Source organism: Tetranychus urticae, chromosome 2 (genome assembly GCF_039701765.1).
Source record: "Tetranychus urticae isolate SD_2017Ah chromosome 2, NJAU_TeUrti_SD_1.0, whole genome shotgun sequence".
NCBI classification, from domain to species: Eukaryota; Metazoa; Arthropoda; class Arachnida; order Trombidiformes; family Tetranychidae; genus Tetranychus; species Tetranychus urticae.
Window position 1 is genome coordinate 1,003,967 of NC_142959.1, and position 24,694 is coordinate 1,028,660.

Sequence of the window (24,694 nt, forward strand, 5' to 3'; positions counted from 1 at the left end):
CCAAGCAAATATTAGGTCGATATAAAGTCATAAGATGTACTGAATTTTCAAGCTTACAATTTAAGAAAATAACAATCAAAAATTAAATGAATTTATTAGCGCTTTAAAACAATCAAAAAATTGAACTCTATCAGCTGTATTAGCGAGGGAATCTACATCCGTACTGCGTATTAAAACAAAGAGAGGGAAAATCAACTTGAAAATAAAGGATTGTTGTAAAAGACCTTTGTGTTGTCTCGTCTTTAAATGCTATTTTACTGTTAATTTTTTTGATTTATATTTTCAATTTCTATCACATAATTTATTATGACAATTGTGAATTAAGACAACTTATTGGTGCACTTTGTACATTACTACAAATTAACAACAGAAACGGTAAGCTTTTAATTTCAAGATTCTTAGGTTGTTTAGATTTGTGCTTTTCTCACCTAATAGTAACTGCTCTTGACAATGTTCCCTACCATTAATCAGAATGATGTTTAAGTATTATATATGCATGTGAGTTAATATGCAATCAGATTACATCGTCACTAACAATCTAAATTGATTCAATCAGAATATGTGAATTACTGTTTTACCATTGAAGCAAAAAGTACAAGACTTGGATTTGAAAGTGAAGTTACCCTTTGTTTTTTGGTGTCTCATCTTATTGAGCTTTTCTTTACATTTCATTTTTCTTCTTCTTCTTCATGTTGTCAAAAATACATCTTATGTATAAATAAGAGCACAGCTCAAAGTTCAATTCAATTCTCGGCTGAATTGGCAAATTGAATTTAAATTGAGAGAAATAAGTAAAAAATGGTTCCTATTTTACCCTTTTTTTTTGCTTCTTCTCTCGCTCTGCATATGTAACATAAACATACATAAAGTATAAGGTGAAGCAGAAGCCAGTCTTCCAACAAGAAAGGATATTTTTCAAATAATTGTTTGATATACTAAAAATTATACGATTATACTCTGATAATTAAACTCTAATCTTTAATTTAGACCTGGTTTCAAACCTGAGAGCATCGATTAATTTCAAATCTATTGAAATATCTCATAGAAAGGATTTGATTGTGTGAAAACGAGTTTCTTCAAACTATCAATCTGAATAATTCAATTATGGTAACGTTTAAATATCTAAAATTTTCAGTAATTCAGTTAATTTTATGTAAATACATTATTTTCAAATTAACTCACGGACTTTTGCCTTCCAATAATCAGAATAGACATTAAGTTAACAAATGAAATGAACAACTCTCATCTCAAGTAATCAGCTTAATCGTTTATAATAATTAGGCTTGTTCAATCTATCAAATTATATTGACTACAACTACGACTCCATTGAGTTTGATATAAAATCAATACAACTTGTAATACATTTGATTAGCAGTTCACAATAGATTCACTTTTCATTTATTATTTGATTTTTTGATCATCAATAAATGATTAAGTTTAACATTAGGATGACAAAAATTGAATTGAAAGTTATTATGTAAATAAGGCGAATAACATTTGAATATTTTGTCCTTTTTTCTTGAAAATTTTCCTTCTTTTTCCTTCACATGTTCAACTGAAAAGTAACTCATTGATTGGTTAGATTTACAATTGAGAAATCATGGAATCACGGAATCCCGGTCAATCTTGAATCTGAATAATATGATAATTTTCATTTTTAGATGAAAGAGTAAAATGAAATTGTAAGCAAAACACAAATGAAATGTGTCAAAACCCATCAAATGTAATAGATAGATAAATGTATATATGAGATGAAGCTCAATCTTGGTGATGAATTCAAGAAACAGTTGAAGATGAATGAGAAATGATCATCTTCAATCAAGTTTCATTTCAAGTAAAATTTTGTTTCCTCGGAAAAAAGCGAAACTTTAAACTGCCAATCTTGAGCCATAATAGTTAGCCACAGAATTGTTAGATTCTGGTATCAAATGAAAATCAAAACCAGATTTGACATGAAATCCAAATGCTATCATTTTGGCTATCATTTTTTCCAGGGTAAAGATGATGATCAAGAAGATATCAAATCTCTGGGACTCATTTTTGTTCATCTTGAAATGTTGAACTACCAGGAAAAAATGAAGTGAAAAATATATCAAATAATATATCAATCCTGTTGTTAAGGCAATAAAAGTGAGTTAGATTTGATCAACTTTAAATTATTAATCAGACAAAATCAGCACACAAAAGAGCAAAAAACTGTCACTTGTGTTTCTCGTTATTATGAGTTAATTATAAGATTTTTCATTTCGATTTCAGAAAACAATGAATCGATGTTCAACCTTTTGAATGAAGTAATTGAAAGATTCTGGTTTTCCTACGTTGCATTGACCATTCAAGATCAAGTATTGCTTTGAGAAATATGAGTTAAAATGTTGACTTGAAAATCAAATCTGAAACAAACTTAAAAACTTTCTATGTCCATTAACTAACTGCTTTGGCCTTAATTGCTAAATACATGTATGCATGATCAATCCTGAATAAATTCAACTAACCTGTCGAAAAATAATACATAATCAGTAATATTCCGAGTAAATCAGATGTTCAGCTTTGAATCACGACTAGTGGCAGTTTTTCTGGTCTCTTGTTGCTGTTATGATTTTTTTGATTTCATTATAATTTTAAATCAAAAATCTGAGCCTAATATGAAAAAACATATCAAAAACAGATGAAAATATTTATCTTAATATGCATAATCTTTTCTTGTTTACAATAATTTTCAATAAAAGATTGTTTTGATCTTGTTCCTGATTAGTTCAGTAAGTTTACCTTGAAAATCAATAAATAATCAAAGAGTTATTCTGTGTAGAGATGAAGATTTGATCTTTCTGAATGTTCATCTTTTGATAAAATGTAGATTTAATGTAATTTGTATGCAATTCAGGCTGATTAATTATTCTGATTATGCTTTTCACTAAGAAAACATTTTGTTGTTTCGTATTTGTAGTTGATGAGAAATGAAATCATATTTTTCACAATCAAACTCAATTATATCATAAAAAAGCCTTCAGAAGATTGATTCATCTTTCCAAACCTTTAGCATCAAAATTTCAACTTTGACTATTGAATTGTCAACATGTAATATCAACTGGAATCAGTAATTCATAACAGCCTTTTCAGGTTACCACAGCTTAATCTTTTAAGCTTAAACAAAGAAAGTAAGAATTGTTAATCTCCTTCGGTTTTACCAGATAATCCGAAACCGCAGCTTTCATTAACAACCTTGTTTAAAGTTAACTTAGGCTATTTAAACCTATCGGTACATTACTACCATCGGTCATCGGTCCTACAGCCTTTAACCACAGTAAATTTGCAAGTTAATACAGAGTCGAAGTCACTAATCGTTACCAGAAATTAGAAGCATAAGAACTATGGAAAAGCATGAATCAAATTTGTAATGATTTTAATGAGAAATGAATGTGAAAGGAAAGGATTAATGGTCAGTTACTACATTTCCTTATTACCATAACTATTGACAAATCCTTAATATTGATCAATATTTTGTTTTTTTTCTATCATCTTTACTTAATTTCAGGTGTCAATGATGTCAACAATGTTGGATTACAAGGAAATAAGATTCTGGTTCATTTGTTTACTATTAAGGACGACAATAAGATGACAATTGGAATAACCATTAAATCATTTGGATCAACTACTATTCTCATTGCAATCATTTTGACTGGAAAAGTGAAAGATTACTGATTTCAATGGAGTTAATCTCAACCCAACTTGTAAATCAATTTTCTTAATTCTATGGGAATGTAATTCCGCTGGCAGCCTTTCAACTGATCCTCCAACAAAATCCTGAATTAAATAGTTTATCGCCTTGCTTACAACGTTGATTAAAACAATTAAATTGTACCAAACAATAAGATTCTACCACAAGCTAACAAGTTAAAAAAAGTCAAAGTAAAACCAGGATTTCTCTCAAGATCGGATGGCTTCTTGAAATGACAAAAATCTTCAACCCAAACCAGCAACTAACTATTTCCATGAACGATTGAAATGCTGCTCACAAAATTGACTCAAATGTTGACTCATAAGTATGACATGATTCTGAAAAAAGATCAAGAAAACCTGAAGACATTTCCTTGCATAACATTGAGGATTATCTTGTTGACAATTGTTGGAAATTGAAAAATTTGTTTCGCTTGCTTTGGTTATTTTGGTGAATTCAACTGAAATGGAAATTAGTGAAATTGAGATAAACTCACCTTAATTTGTTTCCATTGAGAAACAGGTAATTTAACTTCTCAAGGCCTAGAAATGAATCTTTATGGATGGATGAGATGGCACAATTACTTAGATCAAGAAACTGAAGAGAGGAAAGGTGGACAAACGACGAGGAATCAATTTTTTTGATCGGATTGGAGTTAAGATGAAGTCGCCTCAAGTAACGGGAATCTTTTAAGGCCTCGATTGGTATTGTTTCAAGATAATTTGAACTCAAATCAAGTTCAACCAGATTGGACAATGAGGCAAAAGAATCACCAGGAATCTTTTTTAAACTGCAACTGTTGGTTAAAATAAAAGATGTCAATACATTAGCAACATTACAACCCAATTAACCATTGAATGTCATCAATCGATTTAAAGCTTGTCAACAATTTGCTCCAATTATAAATTAACCTTTAAAACCTGTCTTCATTCAAATTGGACTTTCAAACGCAATCACATGCAACATTATTCCTGTTCAGTCTTCCCTCGAGTTTGCTATTTTGATCCATTTTTCGGTGATAATGGTGATGGTGGACAAAGACGATACAATGGTTTATATTAATAGATGATTTACTGATGATATCTTTCGATGATTTATGCTGTTTGTTGGGTTCATTAATGTTTATCCCAAGTTGATTTATTCATCTTTTCCCATCCATCAGAGTAAACAATCTTTTTCCTCGTTTCCCAATTGTGAACATTATTAATGTCATTATCATCATTTTGATTTCTATTTATTTATCTTGACTCAGTTTGTACAACAATCGTTTTTATTTTTTGTTTGATTCCAACATGCATTACAATGAATCTCTGAATCTTGCGTTAATCTTTCTCTTTCTTTCACTCTTTATTTTTCCAGCTATCAGCCAATCTTTACACCATTATGCAGATATTCATGTGTATAAATATGTTACTGATTAGATGAAGAGTGCAATGGTAATTTACTAAGACAAATGAAGGAGGAAATAAAAATATAAGCAAAAAGTGTATTTTGATAAATATATAAATGTATTATATTTAAATGTTATTATGAGGTCAATTGAATTATGAGGCGTTAGTTTTGCATATAATACATTAGTCAAATGTTTTCAAACTAATGGTAGTTTAAGTCTCAGAGAGACTCACATTGAGAATAATAATGATATGATAAATAAATAAACTATAAATGAATAAATGGTTACTCAGTGTTTGATATTATACAATTTTCACCATTAACTACCTTTACTGGTAAAGCTGTTAAGAAAGTCAAGAAGAAGAGTAAAAATGGAAACAAGAAGCAATAATGATGATATTTATCCATTAAATTGTTGGATTGACCATAACTCAGACACAACTTGGACTATCAAATAATCTTATATTGTCACTAGATAATGTATCACTTGTTAATCGGAGGTAAAAATATCAAAATATCAAAGTATCAAAGTAACAGTTGACTTTGATTACGCTCATCATTACACTTTCAATTTTCCCACAAAAAATGCTTTTATTTTACAATAAACAGAGCCATCTTGTGGACTATTTAACAATAAAAACATTTTGTCTCTTTACATAAAATAAATCATTATTATTTGTTCGTAAAATGGAAGCATAATTTTTGTTTGGTCACAGAGGCAATTGACAGCACGCTATCAGCTATTAATACTAACGAAATTGATCGATCTCTTTCCATAACGTAGTTCTCTTGTTGTCTATACCGAATTGAAACAGACGACCAAACAGACTGTGAAGTCTTTCAATCGATTCTGTAACTGAGTTGTTTATTAAACATGCTTATATGTTCAATTATATGTAAATCATTAAACAGCGACAAGACTAAGGTTTTCTGCGTTTTCAATATTTAACACGACATCAACATTAGGCAGTCAACTGATTTACTGATTTCCAAAATTACACAAAAAGATTGGCTTCCATCTTTAATCAATTGTAAATGTATCTTAAAGCGAAAAATGTCTCTAAATTTATCCTTTTTATTCCGTTAGATGTCACCCATCAAAATCTTTGAACTTAACATATGTTAATACAAAATATGAATTAACAAAAGTTACAATTATTATTAAACATGTTCGTGACTCTGACTAATTGTGAATTTACTGTTAACTAGTCAATATAATCCAATGTCAATCAATGTTTGCTGTTCGCAGTGTTTTACTCGTGTCTTAAGTGTGTTTTGCTAAGTAGTAATTGCATTTACAAGAAAAAGTAAGTTCAAAATGGATAATAATTTAACGCAAATTGATTTCTATCAACTTTTATATTTTCAGATCGAGTCAACTGTAATTTTTTAAAGTCTTAAAGTACTACAGGGAATGGATACAAGAAGATTTTGCAATGAAACTTGCATTTAAAGCCAGGCCAAGTCAAACATTTCACTCAAACCGGAGCATTTAAATTGAAGTCTTTTCCTTTTCTCATTTGATTGGCATCGAGCTTAATCGTGTAAATATAAAAATTGGAGCCTTTTGAAAGACGAAACCTGATTCTCTCTTTGGATTCACTTAAACATTGAAAGTGAAAGTTTCAATGAGGAACAGGACTTTCCATCTAACGATGAGAATGATAATTTTCAATTACCAATGTTGATAAGTGTTTGGTAATATTACAAAAGCAAAAGTGAGATTAAATTCCTATTGAATGAACGGTGATAACAAGTAAACAAGCTGATGAACAGAATGCAGTTTAATTGTGCTCAATGGTTTGAGACAAAAGAGTCAAATGGGAAATGATGAAAATACACTTTGCAATCAGATGTAATGTTCAAACATAAAACAAGAAGACAAACACAGAGGAAGAGTTGAAAGCAAAATGATGCTGATGGTGATGAGAAGAAGAAAAAAATTTGTATTCAGAACCGAGGATTGAACATTTCTATTCATAGCAACTTTATTGACCCTGACACGCTCAAGGAACCATGACAGCAAAATATTGCTATAAAAGTTGATGATAAACTAAAAAGATGGCAAAGATGGCGATGAAGATTGGAGCTGTTAAAAGTCGAAGGAGAAGAAGAAAAAATTACAAAAAAAGAATCTCGATTTATACTCATTTCCCTCACAATTCAACACTTGCTTCAGATGATAGATGCTTTACCATGATGAACATTGAGTCCATTATTCAATTGCAAGGGGCAAGTGGATCAACAGCAATTGAAACATTTCCAATAACCATTACCATGCCATTGAAATGTATTAACACTCAACTCTTTGATTAATAATTTCAAGTGAAATGCACAGGGAGTGACTTTTAATTAGATAAGTTGCCTTGGTTCAATGATAATAAATCAAAAATGGTAAACTTCATAATTCAATCGTGATTAACTCTGGACTCTTATCATTATCCAAGACTGGATCAGGCTAAAATGGGAGCCATTAAAGTGGAAAAAAACAAAACTGTTTTAATATTAAATAAGATTCAATAATTTGCTCTGTTATTTCCTTAAAATGGTTAACATAAGCTAACAAAAAATGGTTATCCATAAAGCATTAAAACAGACAAAAAAAGGTGAACTCCTTTACTTTTCATGATTACATTTTGTTCAGGTTCATCTTAATAACGGTAATTCATTTTATATCAGTAATAGGCAATAAATATTATTATTATTAAATCACATTAAGATTGTTCAATAAGATTACAAGGTTTGCATTGAAAAAAAGAAAACAAAAAATATTGAAAATAACAATCTATTACCATTATTATCATCACAATTGATTACAATGTAAAATATGAAAATATTGATCAAAGTATTAACCAGAAACTTTCAGTGAAAACAAAAGTCTCGAGTAAACCTTAAAAACATTTTCACCTTATCTCAATAATTATCTGGTAAACCTACGAAGCCCATGAAAAGGTCCAAAAAAGGTAGAACAAGTAATTTGATGATAAAATGGCCTGAGTTTTGAGCCCATTTAACGATTGAAAGATTGTTAAAAGATGAAACCTTCTGTTGCAGAGGAATGCTGAGTATCGGGAAAAGAGTAAAATGATCAAAATTGATTCAGTAAAAGTTGTGTTAAAGGGAAAAATAAAAGCCAAATATTAAGCCTTGAGCTTAACCATTGAAATCATTTTGAAGGTAAATACAAATTATTATTTGATGGCGTTGTTGTTGAACCATTTTTTTGTTGCTCAAACCTTCAATGCTTTTCAAGTTATCCTTTTTTTATTTGCATGAAACAAGCTAACGATGTAAGGCTACCCTTGATGGCAACGGAAATAATCTTACAAATGGCTATTATTCAATCATTTATCAAACAAGTTTATGAAACTAATAACATTATACACCATATTTACATTGGTAATAACATTTCACGTTCACTCACTTTTCTCCATTACCTTTTCTTCACTTGTAAAATGTGTCCAAATCATTTTACTCTTGTATTGTTCATCGGTCTATCAATGACTTCAACTATTTTCATCATCAATTTGTCGTTTCAACATTAATCTGATAGTTGATTGGGTTGTCTAATGGTTGAAATGAGAGAGTAAACTGTTTAATTTTACATTCGTTTTCAATCAAGATGAAGCTCGGTGTGATTCAACTTTCTTGCTGTTCAATGGCGTCAACATGATTTGACTCAACTCAAGTTGATATTTTGCTCATATTTTCAGTTGATTGGCGCTAATGAGCATTATTTAAACACTAGCTTCAAGTTTTAAACTAAATTGTTCGACAAGAAAAATCTAAATCCCAAAAGAAGGAGAAATTTTCAACAAAAGCTTTTAATAACAAAACGATGAAACTCGTAAAAAGTACATTATCATTAATAAAAAAGACCAAAACAAGTTTAATTTCTGATTAGACTACAACTCACCTTAATTACCAAACTATATCGACTCTTAATTGTCCCAAATAACTACGACTGGGAATAATAAAATCAAATGTTTTTCTTGCAACAACTTTCAACATTAACTTTGGATTGAAAGCAAAATCTATTTGTGTCTCTTCATGAACATTATTACATTGGCATAAATGTATGATTTAGTTAACTCAATCAATTGTGAAAACTCCTGCGGAAACAAACAAACAAGACAAAAAGTCAGAAGCAAAAATAATAAAAAAGCAGAGAAGAGACGAAAAATCTTTAGACATTAACTAGACTCAATGCGAAGTCTGCATTCCTCAACATCGCCCATGAATCGTTACTTTCTTAAGCATATTAACCAACAGTCATTCAACTCCTTCATCTTATCCATCTTTTGCCTCATCCTCTAAAGGCTCCAATTAACCTGATTCATTCTTGCTCAACAGCTAAACTCGAAACACTTTTTTCTTCTTCTTCTTTCATTCAATTTCTTACCAACAAATTCACAAGTTGAAATGAACCAAACGGGATTCATTTGATTACAAGTTCATCATCTTTATCATCCTTTCTGGTTCCTCATTTCAATCCTTGCCTTTCATCTTTACCTCGCTGTGTTTGCATATGAAGATGCACAAACAAAACCTACTCAACATGAAATCAATCTTTAACTTACAGTCTTTGCCATTGGCATGTAAAGATTATTTCTGTAACTCATGTTAACCTGATTCTGAAAGGTTCATTGTTTGACTCTGACTGTTTCCTTCATCAGCTAACCATATCACCACATTAACCTAAATAGCAATTCAGAATTACAATCAACAACAACAACGCGAACAGGGAAAAGCAAGGAATAAGAAGGAAAAAACAAAAGCAAAACAAAACTCTGTTTGCTGTTGTTCATCTGAATGATACTCTACGCTTTAACTATAATTACTTTGACAGTTAATCAATTGTGATTAACCAATTTTCACCATTAATTAAGAAACAAAATCAATTGCAGTGTCCATTAAAGGTGACCAAATCAATTTCAATCGCCAGATTATTCCAATCATGAAGAAATCAAAACATTCCATGAGCAACTCAAATCAAATCAAAACAATTTACAATCATTGGCCAAATTAATCAACGAAACACAACTTTATCTCCAATTCAAAATGCTTCCAATGCTGGGAGTGAATAATATTCAGATGAAATGTAACTTCAATAGCCACTTTTCAACATTCATTAAGATTCAAATTACATTTAATGGAAAATATTTCTTTTAATTGTTGAAATTATCAGAAATAATTGTCTATTAATGTGTTAAGGTCAAGGAAAATGTTCATTTGGTTCAATATCGTTGAAAGATTATACTTTTATTTTGAGTTCATTTTCTATCTCTGGCTTTGTATGCAAATCCCAGGATATTAAAGTAATCAGATATTTTCATGAAAAATTAATTTGAATATTGAAATTGAATCAGTAAAGAGGAATTTTTTTCATCAATTTCAATGATCTCTGTCGATGTAATATTTTATTTATCTTCATTGAACAAACATTATCAGTTTATTTTAAGTAAATTAATTTAAATTGAAACATTAAAAATGAAATAATCAATATTTATTTCGTCAAACGATATTTTTATACCATCACTTTGTTTCAACGTTTTCATCATTCTTATATTGCAATGCATATTTGTCCAGAATTGCATTTAAAAATAATTTCCATTTTTTCATCAGAATATCAGATATTAATAGAAATAGAAATAAAAATTAATTCAAAATCAATTGAGTTTTTCTCATGCAAATTTTACTATCAAGGTTAATGTCAAACAGCTATTTGAATACTAAAATTACAAGGTTAATTGAAGAAGAAAAAAAAGTGAGAATAAAAATCAAAATGCTAATGAATAAAGAACAAAATAGAAACTTGAAATTGATCCAATGGTCAAATTTTTCATATTAATGAAAGGTCGAGTTGAATGTAACATAGAACAATGGTTTCTTTCATAACTTAAATTCAATAAAAAAGTTCATTTTCTATTTTTTCCATTTTCTATTCAAGTCTTTCTTTCCGGAACTTTCAACTCAAAACTGTATAATTATAACCAGTACAAGGGGTCAACTCAAAACTCTTTTTCATTTAAACCTTGTAATTTACAATTATTTCCTTAGCTTCTTAACAAAAGTATCCACACTTTGCTTTAGCATTCAATGATAAGAGGCCTTCCCGGACCTTGAGGTGAACCCAAGCCACTTGCCTTTAACCGTGTAAGAAGCTATGAGAGTAATGGTATTTCACTGTAGCCAAGGGACTTTAACTACTAAGGAAGTAGTGATGTTCCGATTCGATTTCAAGATCGATCTAATCGATTTCCCACTAATTGATTGATCTCTTAAAAACGTGCTTTCAAGCCAGATCTTTGATACTTTTTGGCGTTGAAATATCAATTTTTATTGACAGTTCGTAAAATGAAAAATTAATCGATTTCGCATGTTGAATCTAGACATATCATGCTTTAATCGATTGAATCGATTCTTGATTGGAAGCTTAAAACTCTAGTTTTACTAGTATCAGCTAGTCATGTTAAACGTGTATGTATTTTGCCTTAATTGTATTTTTGATTTCGATAAGCATTCCACTCAAACAGTCAATCAGGTGAGCCCTAATTGTGCTGAATAAAGTACAAGTGCTCACCATAAATGAATTAATGATTTATCGATAATTCTAAGGTGTACCACAACCTGTGATACCTGGTTTGTGACCTCAACTCCCGTAGGGTACTCACACCAGGTTCAATATTTAAGCTGATATTGGATTGAGAAGTCTTGAGTTGTGAATTGCCTCATGCATCTCATGTTGACCATTGTGAATCAATTAGTCACAATTAAGTGAAACTTGCTGAAAACGGAATAGAAATGATGTTCTTTGAGAAACAGAAACAAGAACCTTCTTGGTTAGTCCAAGAATTTTCATTGATTAATATTTATGCCCAAGTAATGGTGAAAGATGAGGTGGAAAAAGGATAACAAATGATGGAATAGCAATAATCTGTAATTGCGTTGATTGAGATTCATCATGAGATGGAATGAAACAATTGTCTAGATAAATGTGACATTTGTTTACATTATTATCTCGAGTTAGTTGTCTGCATCATTTGTGTTCATCTTACATCTAAACACAAATATTGAGATAAATTCCCTGGAATTGGTAATGATTATGTTGATAATGTCGATGATAATAATGATAAGTATAATCATTGGTTTAATGATAATGATTGACATTCAACTAACGGAAGTAAGTTGTAACATAAGGTGAAGGGAATAACATTATCACCCATTTGGTATCATTGTATGAGAAAAGTATCATGTTTCATTGAGTTGCATGGAACTCGGTGAAACCTTGAAATACTCTGATTATCATTGTTAGCTTTTTCTTACCAGAGTTTTCCTTCAACTTTTTCTTCTTCTTTCCTTCGATTATTTTTTTCTCCATTTTTATTCTTCTTTGTTCCATTATAATAACAATAAGAACCCATTTATTATCATCTTTGTGCTGATATTCAATGTATGCTGAAATATGTATCTGAACAACTGAAGAAACAAAGGAAAAAAGCGAAACAAAAATGATCACAATTTGGGTTCAACTTTTTTCCCTTTCTTTTCTTTCCAACATTTTTGCTTAAATATTGAAATGAAATCATATATTCTTCTTGTCCTATTATTTTGTTTAAACTTGAAAATGAAATTGTCATGATAATATTTATAAGTTGAAGAAAATGTTCCAATAAAGAGAAATATTTTCTCTCAACATTTCAGTCCATTATCAAATTGAGTTTTTCAATGGATATTACAACTCATCAGTTGCATTCATTTTGTATGCATTTTGTATCTCATGAGAGCTTTTCGTCTCTCTAATCAAAGATCAATTGGAGAATCAAATTTAAAAAATTTTGAATTCGAAAGTGAATGTAAAAGACAATAAAATATGGTCCAAGATACTGATTAAGATTAAATTGGAAACTATTACAAGATGAACAATCTTAGCAAGTCCAAGTCTGGAGGAAAAAAGGAGGAGGAAACTGGAGGAAAATGAAATGAAAAAATAAAAATTTCGTCACTTATTTTCGATTGCTTTTGCTCGAGCTTCAGTCCAACTAGGCTTCCCAGACATTGAGGTAAACTCAAGTGAGAGAGACACTATCCCAACTTGCATTTAACCGTGTGAGTAAAGAAACTATGAGAGTAATGGTATTTCATTGTAAGCTAGGGGTCTTAACTGCCACCGAAGGAACGATGTCCCAATTTTAAGACCGCTTGATCGATTTTTCGCTCACGATAGCTAATCAATCCACCTCTAGCATCAAAAACTCACTCAGCTTGAAGCTAGACCCGATGAAAATGATGTAAACCGAAAAGGATATTTTTCGTTCATTACAATTTCCTATTCAAGTTGCATAAATAAAGTCTTCAATGGTGAACTGAGAGAACCGTTGATTTCTCAATCAACAGCAAAAAATTGATTGCATATTAATAAATGAGAATAATTATGATTAATTGTTGAAGAGCGAGGCTGAAAAACAAACAGAAAAGTGAACTTCATTAATCAACTCAAGTGTTCAACAAACAACAACAAGAGTGACAATAAAAATGCTGTAAAACTTGAAATATTATTTTTCACTTGTGTATTCAGTATAAAGAGACAATAAAAAAGGTAAACTCAAATTAAGCTTTCACAAGTTTAATCATTAAGTTAGTCCAGATGATCATTATTATTAACGATCAACTTTTTGCTTCTCAAAATAGCAAAGAGTTGCTTTTTTATGGCTTTTAATTTATGGTTGAGTCTGTCAAACGTTAATTTAATTGATGACCACAAAAAGGTTCACAATGAAATAAGTGACCCATAAAGAAGAGCATAACAAAATGGTCATCATAAAAGTGACCATTTTCTGTTTAACATTCTGTTCTTCAAGTTAACATTAACATTATTATTACTTTAACCAGAAAATTTGAAAATTGATCAACTTTTTGACGCTTTATTCCATTAATTCAATTTACTTTAGTCTTTGAACCAATCGATTCAACTGTTGATTGCATTTCATCTTGAACAAATGTTCATCTCGACAAAATTGCAACTTTGATATTCTTGTTGTTCGCGGTGAACATATTTATTTTTATCAAATTGTTTCACTTGTTTGCTGGCAAAAATTGTTCAAGTAAACATGAAAATTGTGTGCATTAGGTTATTGAATTGGTCAGTAATAATAGCCATGGTGGCCACAATATTTATCCAGTCAAATGGATCGTAAACTTGTAATATATTTCAAGTTTACTTTCAACCTTCATTTATGTATGCTTAAACAATCCAAAGTAAATGCTGTTGAGTTGCACATTAAAAATTGCTATTAACATTTTATTTATAGCATTTATCAGCAATAAAAAGCTTAGCAAAATTGCTTCTCAGCATGAAATTTTGATCAGTCATTTCAATTAGCAATTATAATTAAACCAAAATGGTTCATAGAAATGATTTCAGTAAAAACTGAATTTCCCCAAATTGCTTCAAACTTTTACTTTCAAATAAAAAATCAAAATTCCAAAACGATTGAAACAATCACTCGAGTCAATCGAAGAAACCATGTTTAGTCGATTTCTTTGATTGTACCCAAAAGAAAATTCTAGCTTTTTTATACCGAAGATACCATAAGTGATTGTGGTGGTTCCTTCGAAGCAATGCTTAAAAAGTCATCACGACCTATTCATAGCTTAAGGAATGGTTCAAAAATAACTCCGAACACGGCAACATAACAATTTGAACAACATGGTTATGTCTTGAACTATTGAAAAAACGAGGCTTTCAGGGTTTCCTTGAATACAAGTGATTGATAAAAATCTTTGAGTCTCTAAGATCAGTTTGGTATCTGCACATTAGACAGGGCAGACTCACTGTGAGCCTCCAACGTATTCTGATATTATGGTTGAGACTAGGTCAATATCGCGTGTTCAATCGATAAAATTCACCGAAAATGCGAGTTTAGTGGCAGATCATTTCCCGTCATATTATGACTTCAAGACTCCGAAGAAACTTTTCCGAAAATCAATAAGAAAAGCGTTGAAATCACGATTGAATCTGATCCTGTTGAATGATGTTTCAACTTTTCATTGGCTTTCAACTTTTCTCTACGAAATCTCACAGTTTTGCGTTTTTACAGCGGAATTGATTCTGTTTGAGGAAATTAATCATTTCGTATTTTGTTTTGCTTTCTGATATTATTTATGTTCTAAGTGAGAAGATAATAACGTATTTATCTGAATCAAGGTTGAAAAGTGTAGCCAGAGAGAGTCAAGGGTGAGATAGTTTATACCATATTTGACACAATAATATCATAAATCAATCCCAGGGTAAAGGGAAATGTTGCAGTTGAACTGATAATACTGATGATTATTATGATGTTGATGATAGGAGGAAGATGATGAAAAGTAAGTTGCAGAATCGTGTAATGAAAGGTTTCTTCTTATTTTCGCTTCTCTCCTTTTCCTTTAACTGACTGTACCAATATTTATGTTTTTTTGCTGTGTAAATGGCAACCAAACAGAAATATCAATTCAACAGAATTGACTGGGAATGATTGGTCATAAATGGAATATCAGTTTTTTGTCTTTTCCATTCATTTCTTGGAGTTGTTTTTTCTTCTTCTTTTCTGCTGAGTATTCAATATGAGTAACATTAAACTAGGATTAAGATGATGATGATAATGTTTAAATAACTGACAAATTCATGGATCAATCTTGGCTAAACATTGCTTTTTTGTTTTCCGTATTTATTTAGAACTCATTACTGGGAGTAAAAAAATAAGTATTAAGACATGAAAATATGAAAGACAAGAATTGGCGGTTATCTTATTTAATTTATTATCAACATTAATGTCATAATATTAAGCTGATTGCAAGTTGTTATGGTTATGGAGAGAGCTGTTCAAATATATTATCATTTTGCAAAGGATAAATAAATGTCCTTTTGCTTCAACAAGATTATTCATTATAATCATTTTCGGTTAATGCCAATTTCAAGTGAAACCCAAATCTGTGGTAATATTTGTTTGTTTTTCATGGAATCAATTTCCGTTTCAGATTTGGTGCCAAAAAAACAGATTTTTGTCAGCATTAAAATGAGTTTCACGATTGCAAGAGCAAAATTTTTTGCAAAGTTGATCCAAAAATTTATTGCTTTTCAAGCTCACAAAAGTCCTTATCCGTCTTTAGCGATCAATTACGTTAAACTGTTGCAATTAGACGAATGATCAAGTCACTAATTTTAGATGCGATAGTAAAAAAATGAAAGAGAAATCAAAGAAACTGCAAAATTCTGATGAAAATTCAATTGAGTTTCAAAAGTGTGAGCAATCGTAATAACAGATTATTAGGTTGAGCCGAGCAAAAGTGAAAATCATTATCGGAGCGAAGCAAAGAGAAGCGAAGATTTTTATTCGCTTAGGTGTTTTTAAAATTCGCTTTTTGAAGTCTTGCTCACGCAATTGTGCCCCTTCGAGCTAACGAAATGACCCGAAAATTTGTGGTTATCGAAAGTAATTTTTTCTGGAATCCGACCTTGAGCTCTATTGGTCATTCGGACTCCATTCAAAATTTTTCGAGCTCTTTTCGTCCCTCTTTAGAAGATTCATCATTATAACACTGATAATTATCCAGATGAGTCTAATGTGTCAAAACACGAAAAAAGTTATGAAACTCATGAAAATGAAAACAGAAGAAATATATTCACTAACGCTTCGATTTCGGCGAGTGATCGTCTGACCTAGTGTACTCAGAGTTGATCAACATTCCCTTTAACCAATCTTGAGCTTGATAAAAGGAAACCCAATATTTAAAGCAAGAGATGAAAGCACAAAGATCTTCATCAGAACTAAACAATTAATTGTTGAAGAAACTCAAGAAATAAAACTAATTACACGCTTACATTGACTTTCATGAAGAAAGAAAAAAGAAAAATCAGGGAGAATTCAGAGGACTGACTATCAATTACAGTCTGTTTGACCCCTTACATGATGAAATTTTGCCAAATTCATTTTTCGTTTCATCACATGGCAAGTTGAGAAGCTTAAGCTTGGACTTTTACTCCTAATTTTGATGTCTTTTTGGCTCAATCCTCTTTGTTTCATATTAAAGTTGTGATTAGCCTTTAACTTTTGTTTTCATCATTTACCTTTTTTCCTCGTTGTTGTTATTAATGAATTGCTTGATTAGCTCAATGAACTGATTCTGAAGGTTGTAAAGGTGAAGGAATGATAATAAATGATGAAAGGAAAGAAGCCGAAAGAGAAGAAGAAAGGAAAGAAATAAAAGCATTATTCACATTTACAAGAGGTAAACATCCAAAGAGAATGTTAAGAACTGGTTAAGAGAGATGCTATTAAATGTTGAGAATGTTAATGTTTGCCTGTAATCACATAAACTTATATCTATGGAATCAAGTAAATGAACATGAAACCATGAGAAGAAGCATGATAAGTTAAGTAAATAATACCTGAATGAATACAACTTTACATTTACAGTTTGTTAACAGATATGCTCATAAGGAGCACAATCATCTCTATATGGTGTAATATTGTATATAAAATCAACTCCAATGTCAATTATGTGTTTATTTTCCTTCAGATCAACACAACTTTACAGGTCAAGTATTTTTGCATTTTAAATGGAAAGAAATTTTTCGCTAAAAATTCTTATTCTGTTGATATTTTAATATCTCAATTGGTTCATGTTGATATTGAGATATTTCATCTTGCACTTCGAACCATTTTTTTGTCAGATTAAAAGGTAAACGCTTAGAGTTGTCAGTCTAAATATTATATCATCAAAGAAGGGATTATCAGTATAAAGAGTCAAACAGGGAGTGAAAGTTATTTTATTTCATGTGAAAGATGATTATAAATGCAAAAGCATTAAAAAACAAATAAAGATTAATGGATTAACTGTGAATAAGCTTAAGTATTGTTGCAATTGTAAGAGTTGATTGAAATTGAAAAAAACAATCAATCAATATTATCACACTTGTGAATGGATAATTTAATAAAAGAGCGAAAAAAATATTAATTGTTTCTCTTTCAAAGTAAATCAATAATCTTATCAAAGTTGAACACATTAATGATGCAAAAATGTAAAATCACTCCAAGAGTGATTGCTAATAAAGGCATTACTGGTTCAACAGAAAATTGATTTTAAATTTTTTGTACAAGTTCGCAAGAATAAAAATCTCGAGTGAAAAACTCAATTTTCACAATTTACTATAATTGTTAGACTCGAACTTGCATATGAGTCGAGCTGAACCAGAATAAACCGAAGTATTGCCAGAACTTCATTTGATTATTTGAATATTCTGATTCCCTATTGAGTTATGAAAAATATTTCGAAATTTTAAACTTCAGATATTTTCGTTGATAAACAAAAGATATTGAAACTTAATTTTTGAGACTTTTTCATTTCGAAAGCAAAATTAATTTGAAGCTTTCAGTGAGTATTTTGAAACTAACTCATTCCAACCTTTTGATCATTTGCTCGATCATTTGATTCGAAATGAGTGATTGGACGCATTTTAGTATGTTGAATGTCGAAGCGTTGAAATTCAATCTTAGGCCGATTCTCTTATAAACTTTTGCATAATTGGAATGTCTTGTTATGGTAAAGGATTGGGACTGCATTTTCATTAAACTCATTTTTCGAGTTTCAAGAAGCTTCCAAGATGAATGTTTTCGGAAACTTTGACATTTTTTTTGGTGAAAACTGTTTCCTCAAAGCATTCAATTCTTGCCATTTTTGTGATAAACTTGAATTTGAAAGTTATGAAACATTTTGTCGAAGGCAAAAAACTGGGAAAACTAATAAACTCTGATGAAAAGGTGCGAAAAAGAAAAGTTGAAACATTTTTTGTTGTCATCACTGAATGAAAGTTGCACTTTGTTCAATATCAAGTTGATTGATTATCATGAAAACCTACAGATGGCTCTTATTAAAACATTTTCTCAGCCAATAATAATTTTGATGATAATAATAATAACGATAATAAGATGAAATAGTGAATGAAAAGAAGATAAATTCATATCAAATATGTTATCTATTGTTACCCACATCATTCTTACTGTTTCTCCTTTTTTTACCTTCAATATTTTCCTTTCCTTTACTTTTCATGTTATTCAATTGATACACATTCTGGGATTTTTCACTCCCTGCTGTTTCACCTTTTCTTCCCGCATAAACTTTCGCTTCCATTTAAATTGTCACTTATTTCATTTTGTGATGTACAATTACATTATCAAACAATAAGAAGCAATAATTTTTTATCAATTCACTTACATCGACACAATTGAATGTTCACTTTTATGTTACAATCAATTTTTTGAACAACTTTTCCAATGAAAACGAGAAAAGAGGAAAAAATAAATAAAAATTATTCCATCATTAATTGCTTTGATTCGAGTTTTGTTTTCTTGAAAAAAATTCAAACTAAATCACATTTCGAAGCTGGACCGTCCATTTTGTCTCATAAATTGAAAGATTGAACACAAATTTATCCTTAGAGATTCAAGATTGGCTGAAAAAAGCATCACAAAAATGAAAACAGATAAGTTGAAAAAATTGATATCGAATGAAAAGCGATGAAAAAATGAAAGAAATGAAAAGTTTCAACAAAATGAGATAAATTTTTCTGGTTTGAAGTGAAAGTAATAAACGAAATGATAACATTAGCTTTGAATGTTTCAACAATTTCCAGTTCTGGTAACTGATAACATGAAATGAGAGTTTTGTTTGCTTTTTTTGTCAACTCGTTAATGAAGCAACATTTGAATGAGGAAAAAAAGAGGAAAAAATATTTGACCGAAATTGAGAGGAAAAAGGTTGACTTTACTTCGAAAATGATTATCATCACGAATGTTTCATGTAAAATGGGTGACAATGAACAAGTAAATGATTCACTGATCCTATTATCATAATAGACACTTTTGTGCATTTTTTGTCTTCGTACGTTTAGCCTTTCAATTTGATAAACTTGCAAATGCATTTCAGGCGACTATTAATTTCATTCAAATTGGTACCTTGACTGGTAAATAAAGTGATTAAAACAATGTTAATTGATAAATTTAATAAACTGTGAAATTCAATGTTTTTCATTATTCATTTCTGTTCATTTCCAACATTTCAGTTTATCTTTTCTGGTTTCTCATTGTTATTTGGTTTCTTTTCATTTTTTTGTTTTCATTCTGGTCAAATGTTGTCATCGTATTGACCAGAGTTTTTGCTTTGTTTGTATCAGATTGTTGTTTTATGGTTTTGTTGCAATTAAATTTTCGTCTTTTTAAACAACTTTTAAATTGACTCTTGGACTTCATTATCATTTAAATCATTAGACCAATTAATGATAATTGACTTAATTAACAGTAAATGAACATTTTTTCTCACAATTTAATAAATCATTTTCCTTCAGTCTCATGTCAATCTGCCTTTTACATTGCATCTTTTGGACAACGATTTAAGTATTTTTGGTAATGTTTCATTTAATTTGATTGTTTGGTAATGGTTATGGATTAGAAGAGTAAGAGGTAGGAAATTTATCTCGCTCTTACTGGACAAACTGTTCTCATTTCTGATTGAAACCATGTAATGGGAGAATGAATTAGGTTTAATCTTTTGTTGTCATGGTAGTGAGCTTCAGAAATGTGATTCAGCACGTGAAATTCAACTTGTTTCATCAGATTAATCTGTTTAATGCACAAGTTGAATGATTAAAGCTGAGATGAAGATAGGTTCTTTTGATTACAAGAATAAGCAATAAGTCTATTCGATTTATCGATTAAATCGATTATCTTTTCACTACAATCGAATCAAGATCCTAAAGTCAAATCAAATCAATTACGAAATGAATAAACAAATATCACGATCACAATTAATCGATTAAGGGGTGAGCTACGCAAGATGAATATCGATTTTCGGCGATATCGATAAAGAATCGATTATATCCACCGACAAATCGATTTTAGATTGGAGTGTAAATGTAGTCATATTCCGTATCTGCGATGCTCACAGCTTTCGAGTGTGAACCTTTATATGAGTTTCTGTGAAATCCAAACTAAAACTCAATCATTTTACCAGGAAAATTTTGCAAATTAACTTTTGCAGACATCAAGAGACTGGGAATTGCTGGGAGTAAAAGTTATACTGAACTTTGATTAGTATTGTGAGACTGGAAATCGATTTATTGGTAAACTAAAACTTTGATCCCAGACCAAACAGTGTTTCTGAAGGCTAAACTTGATCGGAATCACATAAACACAAACGTCAATTATAAAGTTACGTCTGTTTTATTGGGGACAAACAAAAGCTTGTATTGAGTGACAATAATGCTTGAAATGTAATACAAAGTATATGCAAGTGTATTGTAAAGGCAATGTTTTACCACCAATCCAATAACAATATTTGGTGTTTGTTTGATTCCAATTGAAACCTGGAAACCCTTGACTAAGCAACCATTAACAATTGACAGTAAACGTTAACTCAATCAGCTTTCCCTGTTTTGCCAACAAGTTAATTGTACCTTCCTATCTTCATCACCATCATCATGATCATCAGCATAATAATCATTATTATTATTGATATTGCATTACATGAACCGTTTTTATAACAAACAGGGAAAAGATGAGAAAGCAAAGTAAATCAACTTTTACCATCTTGTGTTGCACATTAGTTTAAGCGTAGTTTAGTCAATTTGTTGGTGTGACCTGAGTGTGGACGATAATTTGCGAGAATAACTGAAAACAATGTGTTATAATAATGATAATTTACTCGATACAATTGAATTGTTGCAACGAACCTCAATTTTGCTTTTTTTTCTTCTTCCCTTCATTTTCTCATATTTTATCCATTTTTGCCACTCAAGTTGACTGTCAGATTAAGTTATCCAGCAATGAATTTTTTCATCTTCTTTCATTCTCTCATTACTGTTTTACATAATCATGGTATAATCCTTTTAGGATAACAAAAATCAATCATAATGAGTTATTATAATCAAGTTAATCCAACCCAAAGTAAAGCTTTTCAGCCTTTCTCATCATGTATTAATACACAAAACTAATATTATGACGAGTAAACAGAATGAATAATTTCACTTGAAAAAGGAAAGTAAAATGAACGACTAAAAGTCACCAGAATTGATGAGTTACACAAGTTGATAAATCGATCACATTGAAAGACGCAATTGATCAGCAAATGAATGAACATTGATGAACATAGACAGTGAAATGAGCAAAAATATTCTCTATGAAAATCTGTTGGAATCATGATGGAACCGCAATTATTCAAGATAACAACTTGGAATAACTCTGGAATTGATTTAACGATAATTCATAACTGTAGTCATAATTATGCGTATATTATACATTGATTATGAATTGAATTACTCTGATGGAACTTTAAAAGCTTAAACAAATCGCTTTTGCAAAAAAATCGACTCTTGTTGTTTCTTTATTCACGCGAAGGTAGTGTTATGTTAACCATCTGTTGAGGTGAATCAGTAAAAGGGTTTGAGAAGTGAAATTTTTCTTGTTTTTGATCTTTGGAAGAAAACAGAAAAACTTGAAAATCTGAAGAGACGCATGAAAATATTGAACGAAAATTGTTTTTGAATTTTTCTTCATTCTGTTTATGCTAATTGGTGTGAAAACGTTTCCGATTTTTGCTTTCAAATTGGATTCAATTGAATCTCGTTGATCCAGAAAGCATTAAAATAATTAAATTGGAAAAATTTCTTATCTTTAATCAAATTTCTGGTGAATTATCACAAAATTTCTTGTTGCAATGAAACAAGAGAAAAGAACGAAAGGAAAAATTATTTCCATCAAAGGTAATTGTATTAATATAAAGGTGAAACGAAAAGGCGAAAGTCTTTCAATTGTGTGTTTTTGTGTCCAAGTGTTAACTTGATTAACTTTACTGTTGACCAATTAATTGATTCAACCTTTTTACTTTTACCTTTTCACTTGTTCTGCTAACTGACTTGTGCACTTAACTGACCAAGTTTCATCGAGTTAATGGTAAAAACCTTCAAACCTTTACGTTTCGTCACTTGAAGAGGTAAAAACAGTAAATTCAATCAATTGGCTCATTCAGTTTGTTCCTGGTTTCATCATGAGAAGCAACAACAACAAGGAAAAAGTGTTAACTTCATTTGGAGCAAAAAGGGTGCAAAGAGTTTCCATTGTGTTCCAAGTTAATTATTTCATTTTCAGTTGAACCAAATGAAGAAAAATGATGAATTAAGTCGAGTTAATTGCAAATATTTAGTCAACTTTGTCATTGTCAACATGAACACTCGACCATTCAAGTGTTCAATACTTGATTGACAATCTGTTGATCAATCTGGCAAAATTCAAGTCCATTGTTTGATCGACTTTTGAATTATCCTTTTTTTACGTCAATTTTTGTCTCGACTTCTCATTGTGTGATCAAGTTTTAATGACGATTCATTTAAAGCTGCTTTTCATTGGCTGACCAACTTCACTTAATTGCTTTACTTCCTATTCATGTTTTATAGCAATTAACATGCAACTTTCAATCTCATTTGATCAGCTAATTGGAAACTGTTTTTGAATATTTCAAAGCATTTCTTTCTCTTCTTTCTCACAAGGTTTCTGCCAATGGAAACAGAGGAAACAGTTGAAATGAAAAATGAAATGCAATTAAACATTGAACAATTTGGTGAGCTTAAGGCAATTCAATTCTCATCACTTTTCAGTTTTCACCATTTTACTCCTGATTAATTGCTAATTTAATGGCTTGTAATTAGGATGACATTTTTTGCCTCGATTTAGATTGATTGGAAACTCTGTAAATATATTTACAAATTTATAATCGTTCAAATTGTTCAGCTTTCATTGTTGTTACCAGAATGACGAGAGAAAATTGAATTGTCTCGTTGAGAGAAAAGTTTATAAATAAAAAGCAAATTTTGCCTCAATTTTTGTATGTTACATGTGAATGACTGCAATTTGTATATTGACTGACTTTATTCAACTTCAGGCTAAATAACGATTGGGATTTCACTTTTCAAACAGAGAATCATTGGCAACAAAGCTCAGCATTTCTCGATCTGATTGCAAGCTTTACTCTAATGAATTTAAAAACTAGGAAATCGACTGCAGATATGCAATTTATCGATGAAGGTTTAAATCAGAATGTCACTATCTGAGGATTTGTTTCAAAAATGACAGCAAAAAGGCATCGCCAGAAGTTTAGCTGATTGAGAGCCTCTGTTTATGGCCTTCAGCCTAATGATTTGTCATTTTATCATAAAATTCCAATTATCAGTCTTCTACAGCGATTTTATATTGAACTTTTGATTCTAACTTTAGAGCATCAGGTTGTTTCCCGGTCATCAGGAGCAACATCATAACCCTCATGAACATTTCAGATAAACTCTCGAAGCTAATTAAATTTTAAAAGATTCAAATTGATCTGTTTTTTATTATTAGTAAACGAAAAACTTATTAGTTTTGATATTTTGTGAAAGTTGCTTGTTTGCTCAGAAACATAAACAGGACTTTGTCAAGCGTTACATCAGCAATAACATCGTTAGCATTTGGATAAAATGATGAAGTAGATTAAAAATATTGACTCAATCGTCTACAAACTTAT

General features: G+C 30.4%; 1 protein-coding gene and 2 long non-coding RNA genes across 3 annotated transcripts in view; 2 read left to right on the forward strand and 1 right to left on the reverse strand.

Moving 5' to 3' along the window:
* The window catches only part of LOC107368841 (uncharacterized), a 78,146-nt gene that overhangs the window by 2,546 nt on the left and 50,906 nt on the right, over positions 1-24,694 (reverse strand). The window contains exon 2 of the mRNA XM_015936731.3: positions 4,212-4,511. Coding sequence (XP_015792217.2) covers positions 4,212-4,511 — 300 coding nt within the window. The remainder of the gene's footprint in view (positions 1-4,211; positions 4,512-24,694) is intronic.
* LOC112539554 (uncharacterized) lies at positions 218-5,030 on the forward strand. The gene is made up of 2 exons (XR_003083443.2): positions 218-375; positions 3,533-5,030. It is a non-coding gene; the product is annotated as an uncharacterized LOC112539554 (long non-coding RNA).
* On the forward strand, positions 5,768-7,816 carry LOC112539555 (uncharacterized). Its single transcript, XR_003083444.2, has 2 exons — positions 5,768-6,414; positions 6,477-7,816. It is a non-coding gene; the product is annotated as an uncharacterized LOC112539555 (long non-coding RNA).